This window comes from Trachymyrmex septentrionalis, unplaced genomic scaffold (assembly GCF_001594115.1).
Source record: "Trachymyrmex septentrionalis isolate Tsep2-gDNA-1 unplaced genomic scaffold, Tsep1.0 scaffold24, whole genome shotgun sequence".
Lineage (NCBI taxonomy): Eukaryota > Metazoa > Arthropoda > Insecta > Hymenoptera > Formicidae > Trachymyrmex > Trachymyrmex septentrionalis.
In genome coordinates, this window is record NW_017305397.1 from 857,921 (window position 1) to 873,152 (window position 15,232).

The following is a 15,232-nucleotide window of genomic DNA, read 5'->3' on the forward strand; positions in this document are numbered from 1 at the left end:
TCAACTAAAACATTTACTTACTATAAATAAATATTTGTTCATTAAAAAGAATGATTGTTAAATCAAATTAATGTTTCTTGTATCAAATAAATATGTGTTTATATTTAATAAATATTTAGTTGGCAGTATTCAACTAAATATTTATTAAAATTGACTTTTTTTTTCTCAGTGTATTATTTTGTTGTCTTTTCATTTCCTTGATTTTTTTATATTCTTAGAATAAAGATCCTTAGAATATTAATTAATAAACACTTTTTTGTCTATACCTTTTTATCCTAAATATTTATTAAAATTGACTATATTTTTTCTCAGTGTAATACCTACGAAATAAAAATGAAGAAATCAAAGATAACAATAAAAAAATAAAAATTAGAATAATAAACAAATTATAAATAAAAGAATTCCGAGTTCGAATCTCGGTCGAGATTTTGTTAATTGTCCTTTAGAAAAGGAGAGCAAAGAGACGGCTCTCTCTAGATAATACACTAAAAAAAAATTTGTTCAACTAACTAATCACATTTAAGTTGTTATATTAAATAATTTGTTTGCAGATTTGGTAACACTGAACAATTTAACGGACTACGGTTGAATTCGATTAAATAACGTTTGTTGAATTAACCAAATCTGATTACAACTAAATGTGTTTAGTTGAACAAATTTTTTTTTCAGTGTAGCAACCTTACGAAATAAATCAAAAGCGCACCGATGTGATTGACGAAGAGAATGAACAAAAAAGGCCAATATCGCTTTTCTTCTTCACTAAGAATCGTTTTTATAGACATAGGTATATTTGTTTTCGAATTGGTGACACAAGTCGACACAGATATTATTCTACCTTTATTACTCATGGAATTTTAAGAAAGATAAAAACGTATTCCAAGAAAGATAATTGTTTGTGTCGACTTGTATATTTAAATCCGGATGACAAAATCTGAGAGAGTAGAACATTTTACAGATTTTATCGACAATATTCTAGTGAAAATATAATAGACTCTGTTGAAAAACTAGGTAAAATGTGTCGTTTAAATAATGGATTACAAAATGACAAATCATGCTCGGTTTTTGCTGGCAATCCTTTGAATGTAGTTGACGTCAAACTGCCGTGACGTTCTCCTCAAAATCTTTTGGCAAATTATTAGCCTACCGCCAACATTTCGCTTAGTAAGCCCGTTTCTATCAATGTAGATTAATTTTAATCTTGTTCAACTAATTATTCATCTTTTTCTTAATTCTTAAAATTCTAATTCTTAAAATTAGAAAAAGATGAAGAAATAAATTGAACACAGATTAAAGTTAATCTTATAATAATAATCAGGGATCAGGCCTAAAATAGAAAAACAAATAATCAATAAGCGATTTTTATGTCCAAAAGATTTCATCTGTCAATGCAGATTAATCTTTAAATATACCTACATTGGTCTACCAATTTAATTTACTCTTTATCTGTTTTTAATTCTTAGAACTAGAGAAAGAGTTAAATCGAGATTAAAGTTAATTTATATTGACAGAACGATCAAAAACGTAGCTTCAATTAAACTCGTGATTGCTCGTGATTCAACTGGCTTTAATCCAATCGGCAAAAGTGCCGTAACGGAAACTTGGAATGAATTTATTATTCTTAATCTCTCAGATTTTCCATATTCAAACAACACAAGGAACCACATAACAATTCTATTCATACTGATGAGGTATATACTTTATCGCAGGTATTGTCACTCTAAAATTATGTTGCATGGTATTTTACGAACCAAACGAGCGACGTAACCGAACTTCAGCACATTTTTATGCTATCTCGCGAAGTCGTTGCATCATGCATACACATTGACATCTGTAGACATTGTCAGGTTCAATTCGACGAGACTATTGACAACTATACCTACGTCGCTGTGTAGGGCGAGAGATCAAGAGTTGGGTTATCCCAGAGGGACGCGTGTTATTTCGCGATTCGTAATACGATCGACATTGTCGCCCGGACGGTGAACGGAAAACGTTTAAGGACGGCACCGATGCGAAGTCTACTCACTTTTGGGTATTCGCCAACAACGTCTGACGGCAAATCAGGCCCAACATCTTCCGACGGAGACGGGGACAGATATATCACACGGAAGGAGACAGACAGAGAAGGAGAGAGAGGGATGACGTCGGCGTGCGCCCTTCGTCACACACGACGACGTCGACGATTTGAAGGATGAACGAGATGCCCTTCTCGATTGACAGATCTCGTCGATGTTCGGATCACCTTTTTCTTCGCGCACCCAATTGCCGAAACTGCGACAAACACACGGCCCGTCGATGCGAACACCGTGCCGTCGGGCAAACCGCGGCTACGTCGGAATCGAGTGACGGGTTCCCCACCTCACGAGAGCGCCCAGGGCCGTACGATTAGCCGAAGCGGCGGGAGGGTGAGGAGAAAGGACGACGAGTCGCCGACAGCGACGTCCAAGTTTCAAATTAAATTTTCACGACGAATTAGAACCTCGTCGCATTTTTTTAACACGCGAGAAACCAAGCGAGGAACTCTAACTCATCTTTCATTAGTAAATATTAATCCCCGATGCTTTACTGCTATTATATATTATTATTCACTAATGTTATTTTGCTATATATTTGATCATCGATTTATCACCGACGAGACCTGTGGAAATTATTGCACAATTTCTTTTAGGTTTAAATATTCAAAAATAAAAAGATAAATCGTAAATCCTTTAGATCTCCAGAATTTTTTTATTTAATTTTTATTGTTAATTACTTTTGCTCTTTTTGCTTGTTCTTCATTCGTATTCTTCATTCGTTCTTCTCTCGCATTTGCTAATTATACACACTTATCCTAATAGCGCAATTATTGACTTTACGCAAATATTAGTTCGATCACTAATGTTCAACTTATACTGCCACAATAAATTGCTCCTGAGAAAAAATATATTGAATTTTAATCAAAATTTACATTTGAATAGTACTAAATAAATATTTACTTAAAGTAAATAAATATTACTCCATACAAAAAGTTATAGTTAAATCAAATTTATTGTTCTTGTACCAAATAAATATATCTTTATATTTAATAAATATTTAGTTAATACAAGTTAAACAAATGATTTATTAAAATTTAGTACATTTTTTAATGTATATAATTTTTTTTTCTTTAAATTATAAAATAAAAACCCATTTCTTGATATCATGTTTCCAAAAGGACGAAATTTTTCAGTTTAGTGCATGACGGAAATATTTTCACCATGATGAATTGACTTGTTTCTAAGTGTTTTCAACTACAAAAGAAGAAAGAAAAAAGAAGTAGTAATTAAAACTAACAATAAGTATTGTCAAGTATTTGTTCTTCATTCACGTTGTTCGTTCTTGAGCTCGTTGCGCGTATCGTATGAACCACTTCTCACCCATTAGATTGATTCTAATCAAAATCAATGACGGTCGATCAGACCGTATAATACAAGCATTCCTTCAATGTAATGCGTTTTTATATCGTACAAAATGAGCGAAATAAGGGAAGACCAGAACGGAAATTTAGTCCCGAGGAAACTGAAAGTCAATCTCTTATCTTGGATAGTAATTCGATTTGCGAAATGAATATAATTTACGTTAATTTCCGATACAAATTACCTTCTTTTTTTTCCTTTTGTACTTTCAGGAGGCTTCCGTCATTGAGCTCGTCGAGAGCGTCAAACTGCCTAGTGTTGAATTGTTAATAATACCTACCGACTCGCACGTACACTGTTGCAAACAACAGTATTTTAATGCCAAATGTGTCGGCGTGCACACGGACAATTGATTACAACGTAGACGCCGTTAGACAAGAGATCTTTGTATCAGTCTGACATACATTCAAGAATTCAAGAACTCTTCAGTTGCATGTAAAACTTCAATGGCAAAACTAAAGAAACATTAAGGAGATTAAGCTTCATGCAGTTTTAACTTCCCGATTTTCGAGAGTAAACAGTCAGAGAAAGCGTGCGACAAAATAAAAGTGAAATAGAAAAAAAGAATAGTAAATATTATATAATTATCATACTAAAATATAATACAGTCAATTATTTTCGGTGCGCATTACTAATGCACACATTTCAAATGCAAATTACTAGTTTTCTCTTATCAGAATGTCTATACTACAAGCGAGTTCGATCTTAATGATTGCAGCGATTTTTCTTGTAATTGATCCGACTGTAGCGCAGAAAATAAATACTAGAAAAGATTTGATTTACATGTTAAAGCAATCGACAACGCTTACGCCTACAAGAAAATCAAACGCTATTGTATTCCAGTAATGCTTGTCACGGAGATTTCGAGTTGCATATACTCCGCATTCGCATCGTTACTTCTAATCACAAAGACTAGTGCGAACAAGTCGTTGAAAAGAACAAGAAAAAAAAAAAGCTCACCAACCCAGTGGAAGGCTAGAATGCGCGTTATATAAGGTGATCCATTTTTAAACAAATCGTCGTTATTTACTGTATGTGAATATTTGCACGCGCATATAGATGCATATTTTAAAATTACAATCTTTTTTTGAAACCGAGCGTGTTGGTATTTAACTCATTATTCGTTTCTTTTAATACATCCTCAGTTCTTGAAAGAATGAAGGTGCCCAAATAAAGAACTCACATCTTCTGAAATAGTTATCATCAAAGAGAGAATAAATAATTATTTCAGATTTTTGAAAATCCATTTGTGAAATGCACTTTCCGAAGTCGTCAATTCTCCTCTTGTTGCATTTGGAGCTCGCGTAAAAGTTGCGCTCTTTGCTTTTCCAGCTCGTCCTCGGAAAGTTCGTGGTGTTCGTTATTTTCTGTAACGGAACCTTCACTGTGAATAGAAGGCCTTCTATGCTTCTCCTCCTTCCGTTTCCTGTCCGGGGATTCCTCAGAGGATGGAAGACCGGAGTGCGAGCGCTATGAAAAAATATTAAGAAAAACGTGATAAAATTTGGAAACTTTCTTTGAGGAATCTTAATATTATTAATATGTACGGAATGGCTGCGGCCTCTCTTCTTCTTGTTCTTCTTCCTCTTAGACTTCCTCGTTTCTGATTCGGAACTGTCAGACTTGCTAGGAATACTGGGTGAATGTGACTTGTGTCGCTTTCTTCTCAAGCCTTTCTCGCTACCTTCCGACTCCTGCCAAGAAAAAAAAACATCAATTTTGCACTTTTCGCGATCAGAAATGATGAGGAAATGACTATTTTCTATAACACTTACACTGTGCGAACGCGATCGTGATTTGCGCTTCAATTTTTTCGCCTTTTTCTTTTTACTTCTGATATGATGATGACTGCAACTTTCCTCAAGCTCGTGCTGATATTCCTTGAATATCCGAATTCTTTCGCTCTCCAAGGTGATCGCCTTGAAATCTTGTTCTTCTTCGATTTTCGACCTCACGTCCTCCCACGCCATTTGATAGTCTACGTTCAAAGTCTTGAGCAAATTCTTGAAACCAGTCTCCAGCTTCTTGAATTTCCGCGTTTCTTCCTTGACACGTTCCTTCTCACGTGCCTCTGCTTTCTCCAGTAATAAATTATACGTTAATTTAACGTTACCCGCATCTAGAGTCGCGGACTTTCGGTCTTCGCATACAACTGTAGCAAATTCCTCGAAAGTCGTGTTCACTTGCACCTCGAAATTCTTGTCTTTGAGTATCTCGCGAATGATCTTCTTCTCATCATGGAATCGAGACTTTAAGTCTTCAACGTAGAATTTGAAAAGGTCCAGAGGACTTGAGCCTGATTGCCCAAGCATAGCCGAAAATCGAAGATCGGCAGATAACATAGGGTATAATTCTACCCACAGCGACATCGATGTGAGTTTGCCTTGTTCGTGAAGCTCATCGAGTAAATACTGAAACACATTTGTTATTACATAAAAAGTTGAAGTGTTTTGATCTTATTAGTATAACATATATATCGAAATACATAGGAATGAGAATAACGCATTACTTATAATAACGCCATTACATTTTTCATAGTAATGATTAGATAATGGCGTTACAATTTTTCCTATCCCTGTCCCGAAACATAATTATAGATATATAACACTTAACAATGAAACTAAAAACACTTGTAACACTCACTATGAAACCATCCCTGTTTTTCCTTTCTTGCCGTTTTCTACGTTTCTTTTCGCATTCCTTTTCTTCTTCCTCATCCTTCTCTAATTGGCGGATGTGGTTTTCAAATACAATCAGGGCGTCCTCTTTGTCCATCTCCAACAAGTCTGCATCTTCCGCGAATGCAGGATACTGCAGCAACAATGCCTGCGCCTCCTGCCATGTAGTCCTATATGTCACGTCCGTCATAGTATCCAAAACTTGCGCCAATCTTTTAGTATTTCTCTTCTTCAATTGTTTCGCCTCTTCTTTCTCGCGTTTCGCCAAATTGAAGATAACATCCTCATAGATATCCCGGCGATCCGAATCCCCAACCGCCCTCCAAACTTCTAAATTACCGAACATCTCTTCGCATTTGTAATACTTAGTCGTGCTTACCATTCTATCGTTTTCTAATAGGAATTGTTCTAAGTCCTCCTTGGCTTTCTTCAGTCTGTCAAAAATACGTTGTATTATTATCCAATTGAATAGTATATAAACGAACAAAATAAGTAGAATATTATATGGCTCCATGTAAGAGCGAGGGATATACTCTCTACACTTATCTGACCGACAAGTCATAGTTCAAATCCCATATATAAACAGAAAAAAATTCGTAATCCGTTCTGACTTAGCAGGAATTACAGAGGAACTCTTTAGAGCTGAATGATTCTTTAACTCATACATATAAGGACTGATATGATCTCTTCCATTACTGTTAACATAATAAGTAATCATATCTACCTGAGTCTTTCTTGCTCGCGTTCCTCCTTCAGTTTCTGCGTCTTGTACGAATGGAAGGCTTGCTTACGTTCATTTAATTTCTTCATCTGCGGATACCTAGGATCGTTCTGAATCAGTTTGACTGCCTGTTCCCATGTGGCATTTGATGGAACATCCCTCTCCCTCAGTAATTCTTTGAACGCCTCGATAGCTTCCTTCTTATCCTTGAATTGCATTTTGGGCTCGGGTGTACTGGTGCGGCTGTCATTGGCCGAACCCATCGCGGAATTACTATCTTCATCCGGTTTCGTGGGAGGCGTCGGAATATTAATTGCTGCGAGGGTCGCGGCCATCGCCTGCTCGATAGCCGACTTCCCTCCTGATTCCGGCGTACTAGTTTGCGATATAGTCGGGACATTCGGTGACAAGTGTTGCATTGCTACAGGAGCCATGTTGCTAAAAAGGAAGAGCATGATGAATATATAAAAAATTTCTGAAATAGTGAAAGATAATCTACAATTTCTATATTATTATTTTACTCACGAATTCGTGGCGTTTGCCACGACCGCTGCAGCAGCCGCCGCAGCTTCCTCGGCTATAATTCGCGCCTTCAGCTCTTCCAACTCCGGCGGTATTGTCCATCTGGACTCTTTAGTGTTTACATTATGATAATACACCTTACCATTTTCTGACTTGTATTCTTTCCAAGGACACTGTGACAACAACAATTCGCTTGGAGTTTTCAGTTCATCCGGCTTTTCCCATAACGACTGCTTCGTCATGCTGTTATAGTAATATGTTCTGCCATCAGGTGCCTTATGCTCACTCCAGTCTGTCTTCTTCTCTGTTGTGGAAGTAGACATTGTTACGTTAGCATCGCTGTTGATAGGCGAAGGAGGAGGGATTCCTGATGCTGTTATTTGCGGTGACGCAGCTGTAATATAAAGGGAGCTATTTGAGCAACGAGATTCGTAGAACTCGTAGAACTAACATGGATATTTAGCAATGGATATTAACCTATGACTCCAGCTTCTTGAGGAGGTGCCGCAGTGATAGGAAAAGTAAAACCTGGCGGAGGTATGGAAAACTGAGGTGGCATTATACCCGGAGGACCTGGCGGTAAACTGGGAGGGGGAATAAATGGTGCCGCAGGCATAATGGGTGGCACAAAGCTAGATGAAATATTTGGCGTCGCCGATGGAAATCCTGTTACAGCGGCAGGTGGTGGGATACCATCGTTTGAAGCCTAATAATGTTTATATTGTCAGTCAGACGATCAGCAATTTTGGAAAGCGTAACAATGGCTGTGTTCAGTAGAAAAAGCAGCTTTGTAACTGTTGTAAAATACTTCAATATAATTGATTTATACCATTTTATTTTAGCTCCATAAGAAATAAAAAATAAGGATAGATTATATTTAAAAATTTTACATAGCTGCAAAGCTGTTTTCTCTGTTGGAGGTCAACTATGTAATTCTTCCCCTAAGACATAAAAAGTGAAAAGTATTATGTATGTATGCATATATCAAAGATATAAGGCCTGATCTTTTTTCCATATTCTAGGTTTAAATTTCTTGCATGGTTTTTTTATCTTTTTTCTCCAATAAAAAAAGAGAAAATAAACCATGTAAGAAATTCAGTCCTAGAGTATGGAAAAAGAATAGGCTTATAAAGTATGGACTGTACCATCAGTATCTAAATAACACATCAATGTATGTGGTTAACAAAAGTGAGAGAGAGAACATACAGCCAATTTCTCTCTTTTTCTAAGATATTGTGATTAGTTGTATGTTGTAGAAAGAGATAGAGACTATCTGTTTTTGTGTTTTTTCATTTTTGTTGTGTCACAATCTTACATATGGATGATGCAGTTCATGTCAAGTAAGCAAAAAGTATTCTGGAACATTCCAGTAAGATTGCAACAATATTGGTGCAATATTGCTGGAATGTTTTAATATATTTCTTACTTACTGAATGCTCTAGTCTTTAGTATATATACATACATACAAAAAATGTTAACTCTTCAGTTTCCACCTTAGGCAAAAAGTTATGTCCGTGTCACACTATGCTTTGGAGATTGAGGGTTGCGAATTACGAATTAGAATTCGACCAATCAGGTAGTTTTAATTTTAATCATTCTAATTGGCTGAATTCTAATCCTCAATTCGCAATCCTCAGTCTTTAATGCATAGTGTGACACGGGCATTACTTGATTGACCTGAACGCAGCCAATGTCCCTTATCAATGCTATGTCCAGCTCGTAGTTGTGTTTCTTGTATTCCTTCCATTCCTTTTACCTCGAACAGAATTTATCAAAAAGAAATGAAACGAGAAGTATTGCTGCGAGCCGGCGTTCTCTAATATACATAAATATTATTATTACTATTATTATTATTTAGTATCACACTAATGATTATTGTTATTCGTTATTGCCACGTATCACTATATTAAAGGATTTAAAGCGGACAAATAAACTTTTGAATGTAATCTTTATAATGTACATTTCAAGTCAAGAGGTTGGTTACCAGTTACGACACTTATAGATTGTAACATTCGATCTACATGCCATTTGTTTAGAGATCGCTGAGTGGAATTCCACAAGATACAATTTATAATCATTCGATCACAACACGATCACAACATCGATAATTAATATATCGTGCATAGACTTTTAATTCACAACCATTCGCAACTCATAACCTGAGTTTGATTGTCGAATGCCGATCTTGTATTTCATGATACTATACATTTACGTTCACTTGCGCCCACTACAAATTTTTCAGCCATAATGATAAATTCTGTATTATCAACTGAAGATAAAACAACTGGAGTTAATTTGAATAATTTAACCGAAAGATCAGAATTTGTAATATAATTTAAATACTTAATGAGAAAAAAATTAGTCTAACGATAAATAATAATAAGTTATGTATCTTCTCTTTAAAGATAAAATTCAAATTTAATAATTATATCTAAAAGGAAATGTTTTATAATAAAAGAGAATTAGTTTATGGATAAATAGTTTATATATAATTATTATTAATTTATACAATAATATAACAATTATTATTTAATGAATATTCAATGATTGAAGAATGATATAAAGGTACACCTTGTAAAGTATGGGAGTTAGCGTTGTCAATTCGTACGACGACATAATCACCAGCCTGTATCTCCCCTGTCGTAGTAGAGTGTTGAGCAATTGGAATAGCTGTAGATGGTAGAATAACTCTTACATTACCATCGTTTCTACCTTGTAATTGTTGATCAGATCTTTTGCTCGTCTATCGATAGAAAACATATATATATATATATACATATATTCACTATAAAATCTATCACTCTTAAATATATATATGATGTATCACTAAAAACAAAATATTTGCATAAATATTAACAAATATACTTGTATATACTAACTTAAATATATTAACAATAATATGATATACTTTTCTATAAAACATAAGATTAAAGCGGAAGAACAAAAATTATGATGAAAAGATAAAGAAAAAGATGCTACACAGAAAGAGATGCTACTTTTTGTTGCAGTATGTATGTAATAATAAAATTGGCAAAATACTTACTCTCTCCACGAGAACAAGTTGATGCTGCCCTATCTGTGCTTTATTTAATTTTTCCACTTCTTTTCTATATAATGTGATCATACGGTTCATACGCTCTATCTTTATGTGCGTTTCAACGTCGTCCTTGTATCGTCTGTGTGCCGTAGTTTTCTGAAGAACATTAAAATATTTATAATATATGTGATTACAAAATAAATTATAAACTTTAATGACAAATCATTTTGATATCAATTATCTAAAATAATTGTACAATATAAGAATTATACCTCACGCATGCTATAGGCGAATAAAAATGCGTTATTGTATTTAACTTCTTCTATTAGCGACAACGTATCTTGAAACTGCTCCTCAGTCTCGCCACAGAACCCAGCAATAAAATCGCTAGAAATGTACACATCTGGGAGAATATTACGTATATGATACACTAAGTCTAAATACGCTTCCCTGGTGTATCCTCTTCGCATTCTTTCCAAAACTATAGAGTTACCGCTTTGTGCAGGCAAGTGAATCTGTTTACAAATGTTTGGTCTTTCAGCTATCAAGTGTAATACTTCGTCAGGAAAATCTTTGGGATGAGGTGATGTAAATCTGTAAATCAATAAGATTACTATATATTATATGTAAAGACCGCGAAAATTAATCCTGCTTAATAGATTTATACCTTATTCTTATTTCCGGATTAATCAAAGAGACTTTGTCCAGAAGATCGCTAAATCTTAAACCACCTTTCTTATTCTTATAAACCGTTTTGAAACCTTTAGCGAGCTGAGTCTCCGTGTTAGATGATAAAATAAACTCTGATTTCGATAAGTCTCTGTAGCTATTTACATTTTGCCCCAGTAGAGTTATTTCCTTTACGCCTTGATCTGATAATTGCCGGACTTCGTCAAGTATACTTGCAATTGGTCGTGATCTTTCTCTTCCTCTTGTAAATGGCACAATACAGTAGGTGCACATATTATCACAACCTCTCATTATAGAACTGCAAATTATAGATATAAAATAAAAGGTAAAAGTTTATATACTTTTTAAAAATATAGAATATATTTTAAAATATGTATATATACGTTACACATATGCCCCAGTGGAATCCTGATTAAGTCTAACTGGCATGACATCTGCATATGTTTCATCAAATGATAATAAGACATTAACAGCTGTTTCATCATCTGTTACTGCCAAAAGCCTTGGCAAATCCTTGTAACTATCAGGACCCGCTATTACATCCACCAGCTTTCCTCTATCTAATATTTTAGTCTTTAGACGTTCCGCCATGCATCCTAATGCAAATATTTATTCTTATGTAAATCAAGAACTTAAATGCAAGTTTCTTGATATTACCAAATATTAATTAGTTAAGCTTGCCTAAAAGACCAATCTTCATAGGCAATCTAGTGATCCTCTTTCTCTTATTTCTCACTCCATTTAAGTTCTCCAACTTATGCCATACTTTCTGCTCGGCATTGTCTCTGATAGAACAGGTGACCAATAATACAATATCTGCATCGTCCAGACATTCCGTATGCTTGTATCCATGTGATTTCAATATTGACCATACTATATCAGCATCATTGACGTTCATTTGGCAACCGAAAATTTCAAAGTACACTAGCACGAACAAAGAAAATAAAAATGAAGCACAAAGTCAAATGATACAAAACATAGTTAGATGTTTGAGAAACCTTTTTGATTCTCGCCACGGATATTCTGCACATACGGAACAGGTTTTTCGCTGGGAATATCAATAACAGATGGGCTCAAGAAATCCTTCAAGGAGGGTCCATCTCTGATACTCCTCATTGATTTTTTATCTACAGCAGCTCGTTCAGTTGTGTCTGCATTAATTGCTGAGGCATGCGAAGACATAGGGATTGTTCCATGAATCTCGCGACATACTCGTGTCCGATGAGAATCTGTATATTTCCGTTGTATCAAATATTTTCTGAGACAGCTCCTATAGCACATCCCTCTCGACATGTTGAAACTAAATCAAATGCCTAGAATAAAAATTTGGAGATGTTGAAAGTTGAAAAATATGACAAAAACTACTGCATTATGAAATCTTGATGAATACCTAAGTGTTAATATCCAGTTTGGATGATTCTTCTTCTTCATCAATATCCCCTGATTGGCTTTCCGACTTCTCTGATGAAGATCAAAGTGCCAAACTATTAAATAGATCCGTAGATCAAGCAGTCGTTTAGTTAGTTTAATCTTTGTACCTAACGAGCGATTTTATAGGTTACGAAAGCCGGTATGTAAGGCATACATTACACAAGTGTTAGATAATGAAGATGTCTATATAAATTATAATGTAGAATATTCATATAACGCAAAAAACATGTGATTATAGGTCTAATCTTTGTAAATGTATTGTTGTACTTCTTAAAATAAAATAAATGTATAATTAAAAGTTGAGTAGAAAGAAAAAAATATGTATAAACTCAATATTACAAACTTAAGATCTGTTCTTTCTACACTTGAGACAATTGGGGAAAAAAAGGAGCAGAGGCGAAACACACTCCAACGAAATCTTTCAAAAAACTCAGCTACGAAAACATGAGTCTATTTCTATATTCTTTGTCAGAGATTGTTTCGGGGAAAAAAGATATACAACGGAGAGAGATTCTGTCAATTTGTTTATTCGCTTTTTTTCGAGATTTACTTATCGTTTTACCTAAAATATAAACGTAAAAACGGGACAGTCCTTTCAATATGAATCTCATCTATAATAATTATGACTAATACACGCTTTATGTACAATTTCATATATACAATAATGCAAGTGTGCCGTCATCGTCACTATTATAGGTGGTGTGAAAAAATAGTGATTGCAACATTTATTAACGCATGAATAACACATTAAATGAGATGTACAATACAGATCCTATTTCCATTCCGTGCCGTAAAAAAAAATTATATAAAAAAATACCAATGGGTGCTTTCTATTTGATGACAGAAGTCGACACAAGCATTGTTCTATCCTTGTTGATATTCAGAGAGTGACAAAGATAGACGACGCTTGTGTTGACTTGTGTCATTAAATGAAAAACACCCACAATATGATCTAAGAGAAACGGTATATTCTTTTCTACTTCTTTTTTAAGTACATTGTTTTCGCAAGTTTTAATGGGAGAACATATTTAACTTGAATTTCCTTTTCATATAATTATGTAGAATGCCAGACAATAAAGTTATCGTATACATATATTAGTGATTCGATTAGCATATTGTAACAGATTGAAACTGCGCATTGTGCCTATTTTTTTGGTTAGCAGGTCCAGTGACATGACTGCACAAGAATTATAAAGAATATTAGCAGACTCATATATCGTTGAACATGATTCTATTGGCATTGATTCTATTGGCAAACGCCTTACAAAGTTTATCGACAAATTTAGTCATTTTGGATCATATCGCAGTTTATTGCTGAAACTCTTACACACAAAATTAAACTGTATATATAATTATTGAAGTTATCACAACAATGTGCGGAAACATGATCTTCCTTTAGTGAAGCACACTGTATACAAATTTAATAATGAATTTGTGAAAAAGAATCATTCTAAAACTGATTCATTTTAACAAGTTTCAGTATAATAATAAATTACTGCTGCTGTACCAAAAAAGGACTGTAATCAAGGTACTTGAAACTTCGAAACATTTTCTCCAGTTACTCATCAATCTCTTTTATACAATCGCACTTAGTTTTATATTAATTTTTACATCAATAATTATTCAATAATTCTCTATTCATTTTTCTTTGGAGCAAATAAGCGTCTAGCATCATTGCCTTTACAAGACTCAGCTAAGCTCCATTATTATAAAATAATTTATAAGATATTCAACGTATTTTTAACTAATAAATACAATTTCGATCCATTTCCATATTCTCTAAAGAGCATTGGACATCATCAATGTCCACAAGAGAAGATACGGTTGATTATCTTACTTAAAATATTAACAAAATATCAATAAGAATTTCAAATTATTAATAAAAAATTCAAAATCAATGGAAAGAATGTTACATCTTTTGTAAATAAAAAGAAAATGTCAATTTCTAAAGATTACGTATAAAATAAATTTTTATAATAATTTAATAATGTGATATGTTTTCATTTTGTCAACGTTCTAATTCTATCTACGTCCTTTTAAGGGAAATCAAGGTAATAGAAATTGATACTTAATATACAATATATACAATAATACAACAAATACAAAAATCACAAGCAAATAAAAGTAAGATAATCATCCTTCGTCTATCTATTATTATCCTATATTTGGTCAAATCATTTCCGATATAAACCAGTAAGCGATTTTGTCATTTGTATAACTAGTAATGGTATATAAATAATTATCGCTATTAACATACATTCCTTCAACCCACATGTGCAATGAAGTAATTTTTTGAAAGAATATAACATTATTTTGAATTTTGTAGCTGTGTTGTACATACATATAAGGATTCGAGAACAAAACACAGATTTCATTTTGCTTCATATGTTATTTCAAAATAACGCAGTTTTGATTCTGTTATACTATACATATTTTAAATTTGTACACAAAGTAAATTCAGTCTAAAATAACAATATCGTAGTGCAAAAAATCCTTGAAATTTTCTTACATAAAATTTATTATATTCATTTCTCGCGTGCACGCGTGTGTATAGGTGTGTGTGTATTCGTGCACATGCGTACATATTACATACATAGATATTTTGTATAATATAACAGAAAATTTATCATAAAATTATAGAGAATTTTGTATATTTTTAATAACTTTTTACGTTATTGATGTACGATGTATATTTAATTAAAAATGACAGTTAAAGTTTTAA

At 33.8% G+C, this 15,232-nt stretch overlaps 2 protein-coding genes across 7 annotated transcripts in view; both read right to left on the reverse strand.

Annotated features, from left to right (window-relative positions):
• LOC108748703 (delta-1-pyrroline-5-carboxylate dehydrogenase, mitochondrial) overlaps positions 1-2,380 on the reverse strand; it is an 8,640-nt gene extending 6,260 nt beyond the window's left edge. The window contains exon 1 of the mRNA XM_018486984.1: positions 2,024-2,380. Within this exon, the coding sequence (XP_018342486.1) occupies positions 2,024-2,070 (47 nt within the window). The 5' untranslated portion in view covers positions 2,071-2,380. The remainder of the gene's footprint in view (positions 1-2,023) is intronic.
• Positions 2,381-4,054: 1,674 nt separating this feature from the next.
• LOC108748768 (CDK5 regulatory subunit-associated protein 1-like) lies at positions 4,055-12,674 on the reverse strand. 6 transcript variants are annotated; one of them, XM_018487106.1, is made up of 15 exons: positions 12,470-12,674; positions 12,078-12,392; positions 11,761-12,003; positions 11,468-11,675; positions 11,057-11,377; positions 10,662-10,983; positions 10,396-10,545; positions 9,922-10,095; positions 7,830-8,058; positions 7,356-7,746; positions 6,834-7,268; positions 6,075-6,543; positions 5,207-5,842; positions 4,979-5,125; positions 4,055-4,901 (listed from the first exon to the last, which is right to left on the reverse strand). In XM_018487106.1, exons 2-15 carry the CDS (start codon positions 12,370-12,372, stop codon positions 4,704-4,706), a joined length of 4,218 nt encoding a protein of 1,405 aa, XP_018342608.1. In that variant the 5' UTR covers positions 12,373-12,392; positions 12,470-12,674; the 3' UTR covers positions 4,055-4,703. The 6 variants fall into 6 exon arrangements, with proteins under 6 accessions (XP_018342608.1, XP_018342603.1, XP_018342606.1 ...); XM_018487105.1 differs by lacking the exons at positions 4,055-4,901; positions 4,979-5,125; positions 5,207-5,842; ... (1 more) ...; positions 6,834-7,268; positions 7,356-7,746 and having other exon boundaries at positions 7,912-8,058; positions 9,924-10,095; XM_018487101.1 differs by lacking the exons at positions 10,396-10,545; positions 10,662-10,983; positions 11,057-11,377; ... (2 more) ...; positions 12,078-12,392; positions 12,470-12,674 and having other exon boundaries at positions 9,924-10,032.
• Positions 12,675-15,232: the final 2,558 nt, after the last annotated feature.